The sequence below is a fragment of the Wolffia australiana genome, chromosome 1 (genome assembly GCF_029677425.1).
Source record: "Wolffia australiana isolate 7733 chromosome 1, ASM2967742v1".
Taxonomy (NCBI): domain Eukaryota; kingdom Viridiplantae; phylum Streptophyta; class Magnoliopsida; order Alismatales; family Araceae; genus Wolffia; species Wolffia australiana.
Genome location: NC_135835.1, coordinates 22,196,812 through 22,216,689, shown reverse-complemented (window position 1 = coordinate 22,216,689; position 19,878 = coordinate 22,196,812). Strand labels below are relative to the sequence as shown.

Sequence of the window (19,878 nt, the reverse complement as noted above, 5' to 3'; positions counted from 1 at the left end):
GTATCGGATACCGGATATCGCGAAACCAATATCCGGTATCCGATACTGTCTTCGTCCTCACCCCCCGATATCCGTCTAAACCCTGATAGACGGATATCGCCCGATATCCGGAACTGTCCCATTTTTTTCCGGATATCGGATATCGGTTGTCCGATACCGGATATCAGATGGATATCGGGACGGCGAAGACTAGTTCTGGATCGTACATGTTTTAAAACCCCAAGAAAAGAAGATCATCAAATGGAATTTTTGAACTGGGTAAAAAAAAAGGACCCCTGTGAAATGACAAAATTGACCGAGCCACATAGGAAGGTATTTGCGCGCAGATTCCGCTCGACATCGGGGACGAAAAACAAGAGAGGTTCTGAATCATACAAGTCCCAAAACCCCAAGAAAAAAAATCATAAAATGGAATTTTTGAAGGGGTTAAAAAAAAAGGACCCTAGTGAAATGACGAAATTGACCAAGCCACGTAGGAAGGGATTTTCGCGCGTTATCCGTTGGCCGTTTTATTGGCGGCTGAACCATCACCACATACCCTTGGCTGGCAGCTCTCGTCTTCAAATGTCCGTCTTCCATGGCCAGTAGTTCGATCGCTCGTCGGAGAGGAGATCGAAGAAGAAGAGCAGATCGCTAGATCCGAGCTACGATCGGCGATGGCGAGCGAGACGCCGCGGTTTGGTCTCCCGGAGGAGGTTCTCGCTGTTCTTCCGGCGGATCCGTTCGAGCAGCTCGATTTGGCGAGGAAGATTACCTCGATCGCACTTTCAAATCGGGTTTCCGGCCTCGAAGAGGAGATTTCGATGCTGCGCGGGGAGCTGGAGGAGAAGGAGGACCTGGTGGCTGAGCTTAGGGCTCAGGTGGAGACGCTCGACGTCTCGCTGGCGGAGATTTCGAATCAGCTGGTGCAGAACGAGGAGGAGAAGGAGGCGCTGCGCAGGGAGAACGCCTCCCTTTCCAATACTGTCAAGAAGCTCAATCGCGATGTTTCCAAGGTGTGCCGTCGGTCGTCGTCTTTGTGCTCTCTTGCTTATGGCATGATCTGTCGTTGGTTTTATCTTTTCCGGCGATTTTGAACTCGATTTCGATATCGGATTCAGCGGCATTGTTTTCTCGATTTTCGGATTGCATGTGAGATGTGTGTAGCTGATTTTTGGGGCAATGCGCAAAATACAAGGAAATTTAATGAGAAACGAGACTTTGTCTTTCAGAAGAAGATCAGATGTCAAAGTTTTTAATAATCTTTTGCCAGTCCGATACTTGGAGGATAATTATTAAGTCTCTCCCAAACCGGTTTTTTTTCAGATTCATTCATCTCTTTCAGTCACGTTGATAACAAAAAAAACGGGAATTCGTCTGTTATTCTGGCTGAATTTATTCACGTCTTGGCGGGCTTAACTTTGACTGGTTTATGCAGCTAGAAATTTTCAAGAAAACATTGATGCAGTCACTCCAAGAGGATGAAGAAAAACCAGTAAGTTGATGAGTTGTTACTGTCCGCCACTGCTTCTGGGTTTGGTTGCTCTTGAAACTAACATCACACTGTTCAACAGAATGCTGGGAATTCGAAGAGCAATCCAACCCCGGTATCGGTACCCAAGACACTGCAGTCTCTATCTTTACCAAGAAGGACAGGTACTCAGCCAAAAAAATGGATAGTCTCCAGCAAATTTTATTCTCTTTTGTATCTCATCTTAAATCTTCGCATAAACCTCATAGAAATTCTTGTGCTCTCCATCTCAAATCTTCGCATAATCCTTCCCCTTCTCCCATTAGTAGAAGTATTTTCCTGAGAAAGCTCATTCTTTTTTTTGTTCATTTCATCTTAAATCAGTAGACAACCCATATCAATTTGATACAAAAATCAACCCCTCTATTGGTATAAATATCAAAAATAATAACCCTGAGGATTTAGGGATCATATCCATAGTACCCCTTTAAAAATCAAGCTTGTCCTCAAGCGGGGGGGGGGGGGGGGGCCTTAAAAATTTTTTATTCAAGTCAATTCTTCATTCTTGGCTGCGCAACATGTGAGACGAGCAAATTATCTTAATGGGTAAAATGAGGGAAATAATTTTACAGGGTTGGGGTACTGTATGACTTGAATAAAAAATGAAAAAATGAAAAATCTATACACCAGAATGCAATCTCATCAATTCTCATGTCATTTCATGGCAGAGTCGGATGCAACGTCCTTATATTCCGAGACTGAGAGCACCCTCTCAGAGGAGACGAGCGGTGTTGACTCAGAAGGCAAGTTAACAGAAAGCCTGTCCATTCTTTTCTTCCCCCGTTGACCGGAACTCTCGTGGTCACAGTGTCAGCGCTTAATATGGTGAAGACTGGGCTGAGCTTTGGCTCGATGAATGTGACCCCGAGGCTGACCCCGCCTGGCTCCCCCACGCGTCTGTCCAAGCCAACGTCCCCGAGACGGCACTCGGTGGCCTTCACCAGCGCCAGGCAAGCCTTTGACGAGCGGCCTACTGAAGCTCCGTCTTCGCAAACCGGTGAGTTCGGTTTGTTACGATTCACGATGTTGTCAGTGTGCTAAAAGCTATAGATATTAGCAAGGACTATAGCTCGGGATCGTCCCAGACGTGGACGATGGATGGGACGGGACAAATTTTGTCTGTCCGACGTCCAGAAAAGTTTCAGGGACGAAGGACGGGACGGTTTTTCGTCCAACGATAAAAAAAAACCGTCCCGTCCAATCATACGGGGACGAATTTTCGTCCCGAAATTCATCCCGGATGAAGAAAACCCATTTTATATTTTTAGTATATTAATATAGATTTTTTCAAGTTTTTTAGGGAATTACTGAGGAGATAGAACGCAAAGGGACATATTTACAATTATTTCTGAGCAGCATCCGTTTGCACGCACGTAAAAATACAGGGACTTTGATGCAAATTGTCATAGCGAGGCCACGTGGCAACATCTCAACCGTCGGATGTGAATTTGGCGGTTTTCCGTCTGGATTCGTTCGTCCATCGTCCGAGACCTCTGGACAGACGGTTTTTTCGTCCCATGGGACGAAAATCGTCCCGTCCGGTGGTCCCAGGGACGAATTTTCGTCCCAAAATTCGTCTCTGCACTATAGCAAGGGCGCTAATTTTCATCTTAAACTCTTCTAGACAAGGCGTTGACTTCCACATTCCCCCCAAAACGAGCTGCTGCAGCTATTTCCATTTTTTTCTTTTTTTTGGGTTCTTGTTTATGGTTCTTGGTTTTGCTAGGGAGGACACGGGTGGATGGGAAGGAGTTTTTCCGCCAAGTCCGGTAATGGGTTGTTGAGGAACCTCTGAAGTTTGAGATAATGCAATTGAATTTATGGTGGGGAAGTTTTTGATTGTCCATAGTTGTTTGTTTTCAGCGCCCGTCTGTCATATGAGCAGTTCAGCGCCTTCCTTGCCAATGTCAAGGAGTTGAATTCCCACACGCAGTCCAAAGAGGTATTCTCTACCTCTATCTCTATCTTTATCTCTCTACCTCTCCCTCTATCTTTATCTCTCTACCTCTCCCTCTTTCTATCTCTATTCTCAACCTCTGTTCTCTCCGTCTTTCTATCTCTCTATCTCCATCTCTCAACCTCACTTCTCTCCCTCTTTCTATCTTTCTTAGTCTGTCTTTTTTTCCTCTTTCTATCTCTCTTAGTCTCTCTTCTCTCCCTCTTTCTATCTCTCTCCTCTTTTTCTCCCTATCTCTATCTCTCTACCTCTCCATTCCCTCCTCTCTTCTCCTCTCCCTTTCTCTAACCCTCTTCTCTCTCCCTCTCTCTAATTCTCTCTCTCCTGTCTCTCTTTCTCCTTCTCTCCTATCAGATTTTCACTCTCCTCTCTCTAATTCTCTCTCTCCTGTCTCTCCTTCTCTCTCCTCTCAGATTCTCTCTTCCTCCTCGCTCTCTTCCTCTCCTCCCAGATTTTCTCTCTCCTCTCTCTAATTCTCTCTATCTTCTCTCTCTTTCTCCCTCTCTCCTCTCTCTTTCTCTCTCCCTCCTATCTTTACTCTCTCTTTCTCCCTCTCTCCTCTCTCTTTCTCTCTCCCTCCTATCTTTACTCTCTCTCTTTCTCTCTCCTCTCAGATTCTCTCGCCTCTCTCATATTCTCTCTCCTCTCTCTTTCTCTCTCCCTCCTATCTTTACTCTCTCTCTTTCTCTCTCCTCTCAGATTCTCTCGCCTCTCTCGTATTCTCTCTCCTCTCTCTTTCTCTCTCCCTCCTATCTTTACTCTCTCTCTTTCTCTCTCCTCTCAGATTCTCTCGCCTCTCTCATATTCTCTCTCCTCTCTCTAAATCTCTCTCCTCTCTCATATTCTCTCTCCTCTCTCTAAATCTCTCTCCTCTCTCATATTCTCTCTCCTCTCTCTAAATCTCTCTCCTCTCAGATTCTCCCTCCTCTCTAATTCTCTTTCCTCTCTCTAATTCTCTCTCCTCTCTCTAATTCTCTCTCCTCCCTAATTCTCTCTCCTCTCAGATTTTCTCTCCTCTGTCTAAATCTCCCTCCCTTCTCTCTCTTTCTTCCTCTCCTCTCAGATTCTCTCTCTCCTCTCTCTCTTGCTCTCTCCTCTCTCACCTATCTCCAACTCCCTCTCTCTTCTCTCTCTTTCTCTCTCTCCTCTCTGTCTTTCTCTTTCTCTCCTTTCGCTCTTTCTCTCTCTCTCCTCTCTCTTTCTCCCTCTCTTCTGTCTCTCTTCTCTATTCTCTCTCTTCTCTCTTTCTCTCTTTCTCTCTTCTCTCTCTTCTCTCTTTCTCTCTCCTCTCTCTCCTCTCTCTCCTCTCTCTCCTCTCTCTCCCCCCTCTCCTCTCTCTCCTCTCTCTCCTCTCTCTCCTCTCTCTCCTCTCTCTCCTCTTTCTCCTCTCTATTTTCTGAACCCCCGTACCCATCTTTCCCTCTAATTCTGCCTTGATGTTCTGTCCTAGGAAACGCTGAGGAAAGCGGAAGAGATATTCGGTGGGGAGAACAGGGATCTCTACGCCATTTTCGAAGGGATCCTCACGCGCACCACCCACTGACCGTCAACGAGTCCACCCTTGACAAAAGTCAACCCTTGACAGTCAAACTATTCTCCTCTCTCTCTCTCTCTGTGCAGTTGGTCCGTTTCATCTGTTCTCCTGCATTTGTCTTTCTTTTCATTTTGTTCAAATAATTCCGCTAATATCGGAATATGTAAGATAAGGCGTGTCAGATTTTCTTTTATCATTAAAAAAATCTCAATCATTACTTATTTAAATTCTTCTTCTAAACTTTATTACATCGGAATTGTAAGATGAGACTGTTACGGGTCAAAGCTTTAAGAAAATCTAAATCATTCTTATATAAATAATTTAAATTATTTTTCTGAACCTTTGCCAGATCCGATGGCTATGATTCTGCCACGTGGAAAAGCAGTTATTTAGTGGGACCCGCGGGTAACTTGCTCCGCGGGTAAACTAAAAGAAAGTCCGATTCAGACGGTCACTGCTTGCGAGTCGGTTGTTCCGACGGGGAAGAGCAGTTTTATTAAAAGTCTGGCGGAGGTTCAGTGTACGCTAACTCGATCGAGGATTTATTCTAGAAGAAGGCAGAGGAAAGCAGGAGAGAGAATCGGGCTATGGAGTCGGAGCTGGAAGGAAGGCGAGGTTGTTCGACGGGGAGGAATTGGGATTCGAGGTAGGATCGCCAGGCGGATGGATCGAAGATGTGGTGGATCGAAGATTGAAGGCGGATCGAAGGTTGAAGACGGATCGAAGGTCGAAGAAGATGAACAGCGAAAAGGCTCGAAACGGCCTTCTTCCGAGCTCGCTGAAGGTCATTTCAGCTTGTCTCAAGACGGTGTCGTCGAACGCCGTATCTGTGGCTTCCACTGTGCGATCGGCCGGTCCTGATGTAGCTGCGGAAGCGGAAAAGGCTCAGGTTTCTCCTTTTATATGAATTTTCCCTGTTTTTGACGCTTTTAAATCTGTTTTTTCTGGTAAATTTTGGCTTCTAATGCCCGTTTTTTTTCTCCTGTTAGTTTTTTTAATCGCCACCACAAATTCGGGATGCTTTTCATTTGAATAATTTTCGTGCTTGCTGTCATTCTGTATTTTCAGTGAGACATTAATCGATGCTGTAGGAGATAAATTTGTCTGCTGATTCTAACGTTAGATTATTGAGTAAATAACTTTCTTCAAGAAAATTGTCGCGACGGCGGTACGAAATTTGGCAAAGCATAAGAACCTACGGAAAGGTTTCCTTGGTTTCCGAAGTTTGTCATTGTACTAAATTGACGGCGAGGTGGTAAATATGTTGAAATACGTCCATCTGAAAGGGCGACTGCTTGTGGGAATATTGAGTTTATTATCTTTGATATTCATTGCGAACCAAAACTTCTCACGGTGCTAGAATGTGCACGGTGAACTATGAACTCGATCAAAATATCCTCGACTAATGAGAACATAAGCAAAATGTTCTGACTCGTTTTACTTAATTGGCTTTCAAATATATCATGGTAGTAGTCCCATATATTCGGAAAAAATAATTTTTATGAAGATAAATTAATCTGGTTTTTCTCAAGGACTTATTTTTTAGTTACTAAAGTAGTTTTAGTATGACGTTGATCAGCATCGATCATTATAGCCAATGATCACGATTTTTTAAGTTGTCGCCATACTACAAAGTTCTCGGTAGGGGCCTCGAGTAACTGATTCTTTATCATGTTCTTTAGCAGTCTTCTTTCCTCCCCCATTATGGAAATTCCATTTATTAGTGTATTCTTAATATTATTTCTACAGGTTAATATCTTCCCTCTAAAAAGATTTTTATTCTGCCCCGATATGCACTTTTTTCTTGATCAGACGATTTGCCTTCGTATTTTTAATAATTTTTCATTTTTTAATACATTATTCTTGCTTTTTTTTTTTACAGACCATTCATGTACGTACTGAAATTGAAGGATTTCTCAGTTAATAGAAGTTTTTTCCACTTTTGGTTATGCAGGTATTGTGTGCCAATTTTGAAAAGTTAGAATTCAGTTATAATTGCTTCCGGCATGCATTGTTACTCGGTTATGCCAACGGTTTTCAAGTTCTTGATGTCGAGGATGCATCAAACATCCGCGAAGTTGTATCTAAACACAGCGGTCCAGTCACGTCCTTACAGATGCTACCAGTCCCACCCATGTCCGAGGGATTTCAAGCCTTCCCAGATGCTGAAGGATTTAGGGAATCTCATCCTTTATTGTTGGTCGTTGCCGGTGAAGAATGCAAAGAAACTAATATAGTCCATGGCACTCAGCCTAGTCCTTTGCCTAGAGAGACAATTGATATTAATCGTCTAGTGGATTGTCCATTCACCCCAACAGCTGTACGTTTTTTCTCATTAAGATCTCTCAGTTATGTTCATGTTCTGAGGTTTCGGTCTGCTGTGTATATTGTTCGATGCAGTCCAAGAATAGTTGCTGTGGCCCTAGCATCGCAAGTAAGACTCAAATGGTCAACATACCATGGAATTTATGTCTTTTTTCCTTCAGTTTTTGTGACATTTTTTTTTTCTTTGCAGATTTTTTGTTTTGATGCTCTGACACTGGAAAAGAAGTTCAGTGTTCTTACCTATCCGATGCATGGGCCGGTGGGCCCCAATGTTGGGCTTGGGCCTCTTGCTGTAGGTCCAAGATGGCTTGCATATTCTCCCAGTGATCCTTTTTTGTCTGTTTCAGGGCGGTTGAGCCCACAGAATCTGACTATATCCCCCGGTGTTAGCCCATCCACGTCACCCAGTGGTGGTACTTTGGTTGCGCGATATGCGGTGGAGTCGAGTAAGCAATTGGCCGCTGGGATTATCAATCTAGGCGATATGGGTTACAAAAAATTATCAAAATACTGTCAAGATCTCTTGCCTGATGGATCCAGCTCCCCAAAGTCATCAAGTTTTGGGCGAAAAGCAGCTAGATTTGGATCGGGATGTCAGATTAACGAAGGAGACAATGTTGGAACGGTAAACTTTGTCATAGTTTGCTTTTGTCTAGCCCTCTTTAGGGATTTCTGATCATTATGTTCATATTTCCTTTTGGTTCAGTCGTTCAAAAAAAAATTCCTTTGATTCAGGTTGTCGTGAAGGATTTTGTCTCGAATGAGGCGATATCGCAGTTTAGGGCCCACTCAAGCCCAATTTCTGCGCTCTGCTTTGATCCAAGCGGTACCCTTTTGGTAACTGCCTCAGTGAACGGGAACAGCTTAAATATATTTCGCATAATGCGAAATTGCCGGCCAACATCGCACGCGCATCTATACAAGCTACATCGTGGGATAACGGCAGCTGTAAGAACAGTACTTTTCTTAATTACACTAATTGCATGTGTTTGATTCTTTTCATTTTTTTCAGGTGATAGAAGATATCTCTTTCAGCCACTTTAGTCAGTGGATTGCTGTGGTATCGTCTCATGGGACGTGCCATATCTATGTCATGTCCCCTTTTGGTGGTACGGCTGTCATCCAAACGCCAGCTCAGCAGGGAAATAAAGCATTAAGTCCTCTCACCACACCATGGTGGTCAACTCCAACAGGTACAAAAGGTCAACTCTTCGCTCCACCGCTGCCCGTTGGACTCTCAACTGTCAGTAGAATAAAAGCTGGAAGCCCTGGCTGGCTGAGTTCCATGAGCAGCATGACGCCATCTGGCGCCGTGGCCGTCAAATTCAAAGGATTCATTAGTTCAAATGCCGAGGCATTGGAATGCATTTTGGTGTGCTCTCCATCAGGGCATCTTGTTCAGTATGAGCTGTTGCCCTTTGAGACATCCGACCGCAGTTCAAAAGTTAATGGGCCTTTGAATCCGGCCCAAGATGAAGAACTTAGGGTGAATGCTGTTCCTGTGATGTGGTGGGATGTGTGTCGAAAACTAAATTGGGCTGAGAGGAAATGCGATTCTCAAGAGCACTCGGACATTCTCATGCATGCAGATGACTCTAGAACGAATAATGATAAATCGCATTGGTACTTCTCTAATGCAGAAGTTCGAATTCCCTCAGGAAGGATACCGATATGGCAAAAATCCAAGGTATTTTCTGATATTTTTCCGCCGAGAAAGGTGTTCCGCTGACTTTTTTATGATTTGTTATAATTTCCTCGTACAGGTCCGCTTTTACTCAATGGACGGCCGAAGTGCGGAATGTTCTTTATCTGAGTGTACTGGTGGAGAAATTATGATTGAAAGTATCATGGTTGTGGAAGTGGAAACTAAGAGTAGGGATCTCCTTCCTGTTTTTGCTCGTCAAAGGTATTTTTTATCTGTTCACGCTACTCGTTTAGTGTCATACACTTTCATTTTCCTAAGGTAGAAAATTATTTTGAAATGGAAGTATGGGGTTTAACTTTTTCTCTCACACCATTTGTGAAATGAAATGGTTTGAAAAGCCACTGAATAGTATGATATTATGTTCCTGGTTTATCTGACGCAAGTTATGATTCATGCTAATTTGATTTTATTAGCATGTGATTCATTTTATGAATTTAAAGTATTTCAATATTCGTGAAGACTAACCAACAAGAAAAGCGACATGGTTAAATATTGTTGTAATTCTGCTACGTCCAGGCTAGGTGACCTAGGACCGTGTATTAGATGGCATATTAATATAACATTATCTCGAAAAAGGAATATTTCAACATAATATTCATTTAATTTCCGCTCAAATTTTATTTCTCTTTGCATTTTTTTAGGGCTCTGTTACCCTCAGAAAAATGTACCAGTGAGATAACCAGTGAGCATCAAGAAAGTAAATGCGTTGATTATCCCGTTCCAGGTAAGAGGAAATCGCATTTTTCTAAGTCCGTAATTCTACTCGCTGTTCTTATTATTTCAGATATTTTACTCCTCATGAGACTATATTTTTTTCCTCACCCCGTATTTCTTAAACATGATCAGGAAAAATTCAAAATACATGCGATATTTCTACAATCCGTTCAGCATCTGCTCCGCAGGCGTCTACTCTGAGCACGGTCATGATTACGGCTCATAATACGGCTTTGATGGCGGATGAAAGCGAGAGGGATATTGTTTCATCCCTTCCTGAAGCCTACTCTGGTTTTATACCCTCAATTAAAATAACTATTTATTCATTTTCTATTAAAATGCTTTAAGAAAATAATGAGATGGAAAATTTCTGCAGGAACTCTACTACACTGTATAGATCGGTTCGGCATAACGGAGTGCGATAACAATTATGTTGAAAGATCAGACAAAGTTGCCGACAATGATAATCCGTCGGTGGGGACAGTGTTTTTCTTCTCCGAGGAAGGAGAAAACCTGAATGGCTGACAGGTGGCCGGCCCCCATTGGTGGGTTGGAGAAGAACAGTAAAAAATTCTTTTTTGGGAAGGTGGTTGCATGTTTGGTGAGATCCATGATGCTCAATCCTCCTCTCCAAGCCACCGCATTTGTACATTTTGTATGTATATTTTTGGGAGAAAGAGAAGCCAATGCTTTTGGATTTCTTTTTCTTTACGACACAACGAAATCCTGGTATAGTCATTCATCTTCCTTTATCCTTTTTTTTTAGTAACTGGTTGGTCACTGATTTCGAATTATCTTCCTATTTCCTTTCAAGAAAAGTTTCTCTGTTTTTTGTTTGATGTATATTTATGTGGAGTATCTTTTTACATTTATGAAAATGAATGAAACTGAGCATATTTTAGTAGTATCCTCTCATTTTCTTTGCATTGCACCCAAGTCTTTTTATCGAAAGATTGAACTAGATTAAAGATCTTGTCCATAACTTTTTTTATAGATATTCGAAGGCCAAGAACTGGGAAATTAGTTATTTTTTTATTCTTTTATTTATTGGATAAAAGAAATCAGCTTTTACAGGGGCGCTTGGACCAGATTCTCCTCTGCTCGTCGAAGCTCGCGATGACAGCCGACTGCCGGTTGTCCCCCAGTGTTCTTGCCACGTGGCGGTGGTACCCCTTGGGGTCAACGCTCTTCACTACCTTGACCGGTCTTCCATTTACCGATTCCCTCTTAAGCATGCCGTCCTTGTTCTGGTCACCACCGGTCATCACCTTTACGCTCACCGTCTCCAAAACCACACCCACTGTCGGATCTCCGGCTAAGATCGCCGCTCCGATCACCTCCCCGAGGAACATATCCTGCAAGAAAAGTCAAAGGTAATGATCAATTCCGTTGACTTATGTCAACATAACGAAACTCACGGTCAACGCATACCACGTTGCGGTATCTGGAGTTTGCCCTCCGAAGCCGGTCCATCGTGGAGAGAAGGTTGACCGTGAATGCCATCTCAGCCGTTGACCGCGGTTCCTCGGCCAGTCTTTCCAGCATGAGGGGAAAGGCATTGACCATTCTCTGCACTCCCAGTGGGACCAGCGTGACGTCAGCCATTGACTCTATGACGATTTTGGCGGCGTCCGGATCGAGGAAGAAGTTGAATTCTGAGTGCTTGTTTTCCGGCACGGAGAACACATTCCCTCGCTCTTCTCCTCCGTCCACCACGTGACCCCCGACTATATAAATATCCTGCATAAGAAACTCCGAAGATTAGCTTATTGGGCCTTCTCAATCCAGCCCTTTTACCCGAAAAATGACGTGGACCGACTTGGATCTTCTTAGTGGCATTTTTGTCGTCGCGGATGATGGAAGCTAGGGTGGTGAGGGGCCCACTGGTCAACACTGTGATCTTCTGTCCCACCTCAGCGTTGACCTGGTGTTGGTATTGGGTCTTGTGTTAGAATCTTCAGTGGAGGTCTATTTGTAATTATTGGGCCTAGGAAGAAATAGCCCACCTGATCCCAGACCTCCATGGCCCGCGGCTGCCGCAGCCGAGGGTTATCGGTGTCCCGCGGGCCACCGAACTTAACCGAGTTCTCCGCCGTGTACCTGAGAAAAGGTTACAAAGTATAAATTAACTAACTACTAATACGGTTTTTGACTGGGCTGATTAATCTGTGGGTAATCTTTTCTTCTTTTTTCTTCTTCTCTCTTTACTTCCTTTTCAATTCTTATCTTCCCCCCTTTCTCCCTCTTCTTCCCTCTACTCTAACTCTTCTTCTTTTTCCCCTAGTGTACGATTTTGTGCGGACTACGGTAAAAATTTATGCCCAAAAATCGCACCACACATCGCACAGGGGGTTGCACACTTGGTGAGAAAATTCGTACCACACCGCACAACCATGTCTACCTGCGGGGGCTTCGGGGGAGGTCCCGGGCCAAGCCGAATAGAGTGTCGGCGTCGAGGTGGCCGCCGGCCCCATGTGGTATGAACTTAACGCGGTCGCACGAATAATTGGGCCGGCCCAGGGGGACAACACTGCCAAGGCCCACAAAGACATCGTCTCGGCCCATCATGTGGAGCACATCATAGACGACGTCGATCGTCGCCGCCGTCGCCCACCCGTTGGCCGTGATCATAATTCCCTAACAAAATTAAGAAATATGGTGAGATGAGAAACATGAAAAAGCAAGGATATAAAAGTACTAGCCAATTTATATTTAAGGTGAGCAGTGAGCAGTGAGCAGTGCCAGATTTTATTATTATGGTGGTGTTTATTTAAGGTGAGGCGTGTAATTAAAAATTAAAAAAAATGGAATAGCTTGGATTTATTACCCTGAGATCGATGATTTCGGCTGGGATTTTGAGTAGGTAGAACAGGGAGATGAAGTCGCCGGCGCTCATGTCCATGTCAAAAATTAGGGGTTTGCCTCTGCGCGGGTTTCCGAGGTTTGGTTTGTAGATTGTCTCTTTGAAGCAGGGAAACTGCGTGGTGAAGTTGAAGCGCCCGGACTGTCTTGGCTGGTTCAAATCCTGGGTTTTTTTGTTTTTTCGAAATCAGGATAAAAATATTAGTATAAACAGAGGATATTTTCCAGTTCTTGATGCGATCAGACCTACGATTGAATTTGTTTTTCCTGGGTTTTGGAGGAAAAGATGAAGCAGGTCTGAAACTCTAAAGACAAGGGAAGATTTGCAGTTCATGATGTTTTCTTAAAGCTAGATTAATGTTTTTGTTTTTGTCCATTAAAACCAGGACAAAAAAAACAGTTCTGAATGCCAGCTGAACTGTGATTCTACTCAAGAGTCAAGACCCATTAAAAAATACGTTAAAAAACCCCATAAAACGGCGATTTCTCGTTTTTTATTCGTTTTGAGAGCTAGCTTTAGATGAGAATCGATCAAAAGTTGAAAATTTTTAATGGGTTTCAGAGGACAACTCACATCTAAGAAGCTGACGAAGAACTCTCTATCTAATTTGCTGTTCTTGTTCTTGTTCGGCTTGGCCTTCTGCGCTACGAGCACTCGCACCCCGCCTGGCCTGCTGACCTCCTCCGTGTAGCCATCCTGTTCAATCCCACAAAAAAAATTAAAAACCATAATCATATCAAATCAAACTTTGCTCAATCATTCATCCCTTTCACCTCGCATATTCCGTTACCGGATCCTCCGTTTCGGAGGCAAAACGGGTCTCGGATCCCGTTCTGGACGTGGCCGCTATGAAGGCTGCCGGGGCGGAGGAGGAATCCGGCCAAGCGCCGCATGTCGAAGAAGGGGTTTGACCCGTCGTTGACTCCGTAAGGCTTGTTCGATGTTACTACGGTCACGTTTATGAACTCCATCTCTGCGAAATCGTTCTCTTCGCCGCCTCTTTTGCCGTTCTTCAATGTTGACACGGCCACCCCCGCCATGAACGAATCCCACATGAAATAACTCTGCGAAAGATGTTATTAATCGGTATATTTTATGATGACGATGATGTAATGATGATGGTGTTCGAGGGATTACCGGTTTTTTAATGATGATGATGATGACGAAGACGATGAAGATGATAATGCTGATGGTGTTGTTGTTTTTGATAATGATATGATGATTATGATGATGGTGGTGGTGATGGAGTTACAGTGAAGAGCTGGGTTCTTATTACATCGCGATGATTATGATGATGGTGATGATGATTTAGAAGAATGGAGATGATGATGATGGTGCTGTCGGTGGCGGATTCTTCACTGTTGACTCCACCATCATCATCATCGTGGTCATCATGATGGTGATGATTTAGAAGACATTGGAGATGATGATGATGATGATGGTGATGTTTTTGGTGGAGGGGTTATTGTGTAGAATGGGTTCTTATTATTTCTGTGATATTGCCGTTGTTGTTCTGGATAACGATCTGGGTGATTACGATGATGATGATGGGGGAGGGGTTACAGTAAAATAACTGGGCTCTTGTTACAAGACGATGAATATGATGACTGTGATGATGTAAAAAAAAAGTAAATATGATAATGATGATGGTGGAGTTTCAGTGAGAACTGGGTTCTTATTCCATCACGATGAATATGAAGATGGTGATGATGTAAAAAACAGTAAATATGATAATGATGATGGTGGAGGAGTTACAGTGAGAACTGGGTTCTTATTCCATCACGATGAATATGAAGATGGTGATGATGTAAAAAACAGTAAATATGATAATGATGATGGTGGAGGAGTTACAGTGAGAACTGGGTTCTTATTCCATCACGATGATCATGAAGGTGGTGGTGATGTAAAAAACATTAAATATGATAATGATGATGGTGGAGGAGTTACAGTGAGAACTGGGATCTTATTCCATCACGATGATTATGAAGATGGTGATGATGTAAAAACTAATGAAGATGATAATGATGATGATATTGGTGGTGGGGGGAGTTACAGTGAAAACTGGGTTCTTATTACAGCACGATGATTATGAAGATGGTGATGGTGTAAAAAACAATGAAGATGATAATGATGATGATGTTGGTGGTGGGGGGAGTTACAGTGAGAACTGGGTTCTTACTACAGCACGATGATTATGAAGTTGGTGATGGTGCAAAAAACAATGAAGATGATAATGATGATGATGTTGGTGGTGGATGAGTTACAGTGAGAACTGGGTTCTTATTACATCACGATGATTATGATGATGGTGGTGATGTAAAAGATAATGAAGATGATAATGATGATGGTGATGATGTAGAAGACATTAAAGATGATAACGATGATGGTGTTGATGGTGGAGGGGTTATCCTGTAGAACTGGTTCTTTTTACTTCTGTGCTGTTGTCGCTGTTGTTGTTCTTGATAATGATGATGATGAAGATGATTATGGTGATGATGATGATGATGAAAGTGAAGGAATACCATGTAGAACTCGTCATCAAACCAGGTGTCACGGGCCATTTTCAGAGATTGGAAGCAGAACTGGGCCTCGTACGTGGCCTGGCGCTGCCGGAACTCCTCGAAGAAGTCCTCGTTAATGGGAATCGTGTTCGTCGCGTCGAGCGGGACGACCGTGATCGGAATCCCCGAATGAAACACCTGCGAATCATTCAAATCTTTTATCTTTTCTTTGAAATTAAATGATGGGTCTTGGCCGACGATGACGGTTCCTTCGTTGTCTCTATCTCGATTTGTATCCCTTTCTCTCTCTGCCTTCATCACTATCTCTATCTCTAGCTCTACATCTGTCTTTTTCTGTATCTATCTCTATCTCTATATAACTGTATCTATCTCTAGCTCTACATCTATCTTTTTCTGTATCTATCTCAATCTCTATATCTGTATCTATCTCTAGCTCCTTCCCTATCTCTTGTTCTACATCTATCTTTACATTTATTTCTTTATCTTTCTCTTTCTCTATCTCTATCTGTATCTCTATCTCTAGCTCGTTCTCTATCTCTTTCTTTTTCTCTTTCTCCGTCTCTTTTTCTTTCTCTATTTGTATCCCTATCCCTATCCCTATCTCTTTCTCTTTATCTATCTCTATCTCTATCTCTATCTCTATATGTATCTCTATCTATATCTGTATCTCTATCTCTATCTGTATCCCTATCTCTATATCTGTATCTATCTCTATCTGTATCTATCTCTATCTCTATATAACTGTATCTATCTCTAGCTCTACATCTATCTTTTTCTGTATCTATCTCAATCTCTATATCTGTATCTATCTCTAGCTCCTTCCCTATCTCTTGTTCTACATCTATCTTTACATTTATTTCTTTATCTTTCTCTTTCTCTATCTCTATCTGTATCTCTATCTCTAGCTCGTTCTCTATCTCTTTCTTTTTCTCTTTCTCCGTCTCTTTTTCTTTCTCTATTTGTATCCCTATCCCTATCCCTATCTCTTTCTCTTTATCTATCTCTATCTCTATCTCTATCTCTATATGTATCTCTATCTATATCTGTATCTCTATCTCTATCTGTATCCCTATCTCTAAATCTGTTTCTACATCATCTCTACGTCTATCTCTTTCTCTTTCTCCCTCTCCTCTCCTTCTCCATCTATTTCTCTTTCTCTTTCTCTAGCTCTATCTCTATCTTTCTGTGTCCCTATCTCTATCTCTATATCTATATCTATCTCTACGTCTTCCTCTTCCTCTTCCTCTTCCTCTTTCTCTTTCTTTTCCTCTTCCTCTTTTCTGTCTCTTTCTCTTCCTCTTCCTCTTCCTCTTTCTCTTCCTCTTCCTCTTCCTCTTCATCTTCCTCTTTTCTTTCTCTTTCTATTTATCTTTCTCTTTTTCTTTCTCTATCTCTATCTGTACCCGTATCTCTATCTCTATCTCTGTCTCTGTCTCTATTTCCATCTCTATCTCTATCTGTATATCTGGCTCTATCTTTATATCGATCCGTATTTATCTCTATCTCGAACAAAAACGCAGTTTCTGTTCTCAGCGAGGAAGACGACGAACCTGGTAAGCGGCAAATGGGTCGCAGAAGATGTTGAACTCGGCAAAAGGGTTGCTGTTAAACGCGGAGAAGAGATTCCCGCGATTGCCGCACTGCTGAGGAACGCAGGACGGGTTTGAATTATCAACGCAGCAACCCGTCGGATTCTGCGATCTTATCCCGCCGCCCATCATGAATATATGATCGATGTTCTTCTTCAGATGAGGATTTTTCAGCAGGAATAGCGCCAAGTTTGTGTGCGCTCCGATGAGAAACACCGTCGTCGGCCCCGCCGCTATCGTTCTCTTCATCACCTCTTGCGCCGTGGGTTGCTTCAACGGCGAGTATCTTCTTTTACCCTGCTCTTAAAATCATGTAATAGTTGTTAAGATTCGAGCGTCTACGATTAAACTTGGGTTTAGCGTGTTGTGCTTAGGGTTTTGAACACTAAACTTGGGCTCTGATACCATGTCAAGCTTCGAGGTGTAGCTTATAACAATGGTGTTATTTTTCACTAAATGGGCTCTAAACCTCATGGTATCAGAACCCAGGTACTCCGAGCGGGACAAGAACCGGCTGCTAACAACCGAGGACTCCCTGCCGAGGTCTCGCTATTGTATCTCTTTACTTTGCGTCGTGGGTGATGGAGACTATGGTCTGTTTGTAATTGGGATATGTACGCCTGCTCCATGCGGACAAACTCTTGCAAACACTAAATCTTGGGTTCAGGTCTATGAGCACCACCCTTGGGTAGGTCGTACCCGGCACCGTGTTTTGGCTCGAAAAGATGAAAAACCTCGTAAAATTAAACATTGACAGGTGATCCACCTGAGGAAGGCAGTATCTCCGGAGGCCGTAAAAGGTATTAATATACATTCTCCCTCCAAACAAGATAGGGATAGGCTGCCTGTACAAACTCTTGAAAACACTAAACCTTAGGTCCAGGGCACGGCTGGATCAGTCTATAAGCACGACCCTTGGGAAGGTCATACCCGGCACCGTGTTTTTGGAAGAAAATATGAAAAACCTCGTAAAATTAAACATTGACACAAAAGGTGTTAATATCCAGTCGCCCTCCAGACAAGATGGCGTGCCTGTATAACGCCAATGGGTACAAGCACGACCGTTGGGTAGGTCGTACCTGGCACCGTGTTTTTGATAGCAAAGATGAAAAACTCATAAAATTAAACATTGACGGGCAATCCACCTGAGGAAGGAGGGCCCTCCGGAGGCCGTAAAAGGTGTTAATATCCAGTCGTCCTCCAGACAAAATGGGGATGGCCTGCCTGTACCGGCAGTAACCCGCCGTCGTCATGCCCTGAGAATCAGGCCCATCAGAGAAAATCAACCTGGGATGAAGAAGAAAAGCAAGAAAGAAGCGATAACGGTGAAGCTCATCGCCACCTGCTCAATCAACGGCAGATATCCTCCCACGTCGGAGACGATACTCCCGTTTGAGGTGATCCCTCCCTCTCCTCCAACGCCGACGCGGATATCGTCCCGTCCCATCATGTGAAGAACATCGTAGATGAGGTTTACCGAGTGCCCCACATCGCTCCACGAGTTTGCGTTGATTGTCACGGCCTGCAACACATCATCATCATCATCATCATTATTATCGTTATTATTATTATCATTATCATGATGTTGAAGAACCTGCAAGTCGATCAGAGATGGGTTCTGCTTTAGAAGGTAGAGAAGGGCGAAGACGTCGTCAATATCGACGTCGGTATCGAGCAAGATCCTTCGAGCTCCGGATTGAGCGTTTGCAGTAGACGAGGCGAAGAGAGAGATTAGAAAGAGAAAGAGTAGGAGCAGGTGTTGTCTCTTATCCATCGACAGAGGTAGAGCTTTGAAATGGCGAAGAGAGAGAGAGAAGGGTGGGTTAGAGAGAGAAGCCCGTTGTTCTCAGGAGGAAGAAGAGGAAGGGGAGAAGGGATGGGGTGATCATTGGGGGAGGGTGTGAGTGTGAATGAGGGGAGAGGGATGAGGTCTGGTTGTCTTAAGTCTATTTCCACTTATCGTATACGGCGCTTCCGGTTCAGCGCCATCCACCCTTTAACACGTAAGGGAAGGGAAATCTACCCCACTAGATTGCAGGGATTTTTGTCGACATTGACATGCCCACGTTGTTGTCTCTCTCTCTCTCTCTCTCTCTCTCTCTCTCTCTCTCTCTCTCTCTCTCTCTCTCTCTCTCTCTCTCTCTCTCTCTCTCTCTCTCTCTCTCTCTCTCTCTCTCTCTCTCTCTCTCTCTCTCTCTCTCTCTCTCTCTCTCTCTCTCTCTCTCTCTCTCTCTCTCGCTCTCTCTCTCTCTCTCTCTCGCTCTCTCTCTCTCTCTTGCTCTCTCGCTCTCTCTCTCTCGCTCTCTCTCTCTTGCTCTCTCTCTCTCTCTCTCCTGCTCGCTCGCTCTCTGTCTCTCTGTCTCTCTCTCTCTCTCTCTCGCTCGCTCGCTCTCTGTCTCTCTCTCTCGCTCTCTCGCTCTCTCGCTCTCTCGCTCTCTCTCTCTCGCACGCTCGCTCTCTGTCTCTCTCTCTCCTCTCTCCCATGTCCTCCTCAATCTATCTATTTCTCTGTTTGTCTCTCACTCTCTCCCTCTATCTCCCTCAATCTCTCTCGTTCTCTGTTTTTCTCTCGCCCTCTCTCTCCATATCTCTCTGTTTGTGTCTCTCTCTCCCTCTCTCCCTCAATCTCTCTATTTCTCTGTTTCTCTCTCTCTCTCTCTACGTTTGTCTCTCACTCTCTCCCTCTATCTCCCTCAATCTCTCTCGTTCTCTGTTTTTCTCTCGCCCTCTCTCCATATCTCTCTGTTTGTGTCTCTCTCTCCCTCTCTCCCTCAATCTCTCTATTTCTCTGTTTCTCTCTCTCTCTCTCTACGTTTGTCTCTCACTCTCTCCTCTCTCCTTATCTCTTCCTCAATCTATCTATTTCTCTGTTTGTCTCTCTCTCCCTCTATCTCTCTAGTTATCTGTTTTTCTCTCGCCCTCTCTCTCCATATCTTTCTGTTTGTGTCTCTCTCTCTCTCTCTCGCCCTCTCCCTCAATCTCTCTTTCTCTGTTTCTCTCTCTCTCTCTCTCTCCTCACTCCTTATCTCTTCCTCAATCTATCTACTTCTCTGTTCGTCTCTCTCTGCGTCTCTCTCTCTCTCTCTCTCTCTCTCTCTCTCTCTCTCTCTCTCTCTCTCTCTCTCTCTCTCTCTCTCTCTCTCTCTCTCTCTCTCTCTC

The 19,878-nt window shown here is 43.7% G+C and overlaps 3 protein-coding genes across 5 annotated transcripts; 2 read left to right on the top strand and 1 right to left on the bottom strand.

The window, feature by feature from the left end:
• Positions 1-531: 531 nt before the first annotated feature.
• On the top strand, positions 532-5,228 carry LOC144711061 (PH-response transcription factor). Its single transcript, XM_078584985.1, has 8 exons — positions 532-995; positions 1,418-1,474; positions 1,554-1,635; positions 2,179-2,253; positions 2,319-2,507; positions 3,237-3,279; positions 3,374-3,452; positions 4,918-5,228. Exons 1-8 carry the CDS (start codon positions 657-659, stop codon positions 5,008-5,010), a joined length of 957 nt encoding a protein of 318 aa, XP_078441111.1. The 5' UTR covers positions 532-656; the 3' UTR covers positions 5,011-5,228.
• A 257-nt stretch (positions 5,229-5,485) lies between these two features.
• LOC144711053 (autophagy-related protein 18g-like) lies at positions 5,486-10,500 on the top strand. Its single transcript, XM_078584972.1, has 9 exons — positions 5,486-5,890; positions 6,956-7,435; positions 7,517-7,951; positions 8,062-8,274; positions 8,339-9,013; positions 9,090-9,232; positions 9,673-9,755; positions 9,878-10,036; positions 10,122-10,500. Exons 1-9 carry the CDS (start codon positions 5,738-5,740, stop codon positions 10,268-10,270), a joined length of 2,490 nt encoding a protein of 829 aa, XP_078441098.1. The 5' UTR covers positions 5,486-5,737; the 3' UTR covers positions 10,271-10,500.
• A 258-nt stretch (positions 10,501-10,758) lies between these two features.
• Positions 10,759-18,680, bottom strand: NSH3 (inosine-uridine preferring nucleoside hydrolase family protein). 3 transcript variants are annotated; one of them, XM_078584953.1, is made up of 13 exons: positions 18,314-18,680; positions 18,062-18,241; positions 17,865-17,975; positions 16,681-17,016; positions 15,131-15,307; positions 13,382-13,672; positions 13,182-13,304; positions 12,573-12,770; positions 12,147-12,382; positions 11,752-11,845; positions 11,565-11,669; positions 11,180-11,485; positions 10,759-11,100 (listed from the first exon to the last, which is right to left on the bottom strand). In XM_078584953.1, the coding sequence occupies exons 1-13, from the start codon at positions 18,491-18,493 to the stop codon at positions 10,807-10,809; spliced, it is 2,631 nt and encodes an 876-aa protein (XP_078441079.1). In that variant the 5' UTR covers positions 18,494-18,680; the 3' UTR covers positions 10,759-10,806. The 3 variants fall into 3 exon arrangements, with proteins under 3 accessions (XP_078441079.1, XP_078441071.1, XP_078441087.1); XM_078584945.1 differs by having other exon boundaries at positions 11,177-11,485; positions 18,314-18,678; XM_078584961.1 differs by lacking the exon at positions 16,681-17,016 and having other exon boundaries at positions 11,177-11,485; positions 18,314-18,677.
• Positions 18,681-19,878: the final 1,198 nt, after the last annotated feature.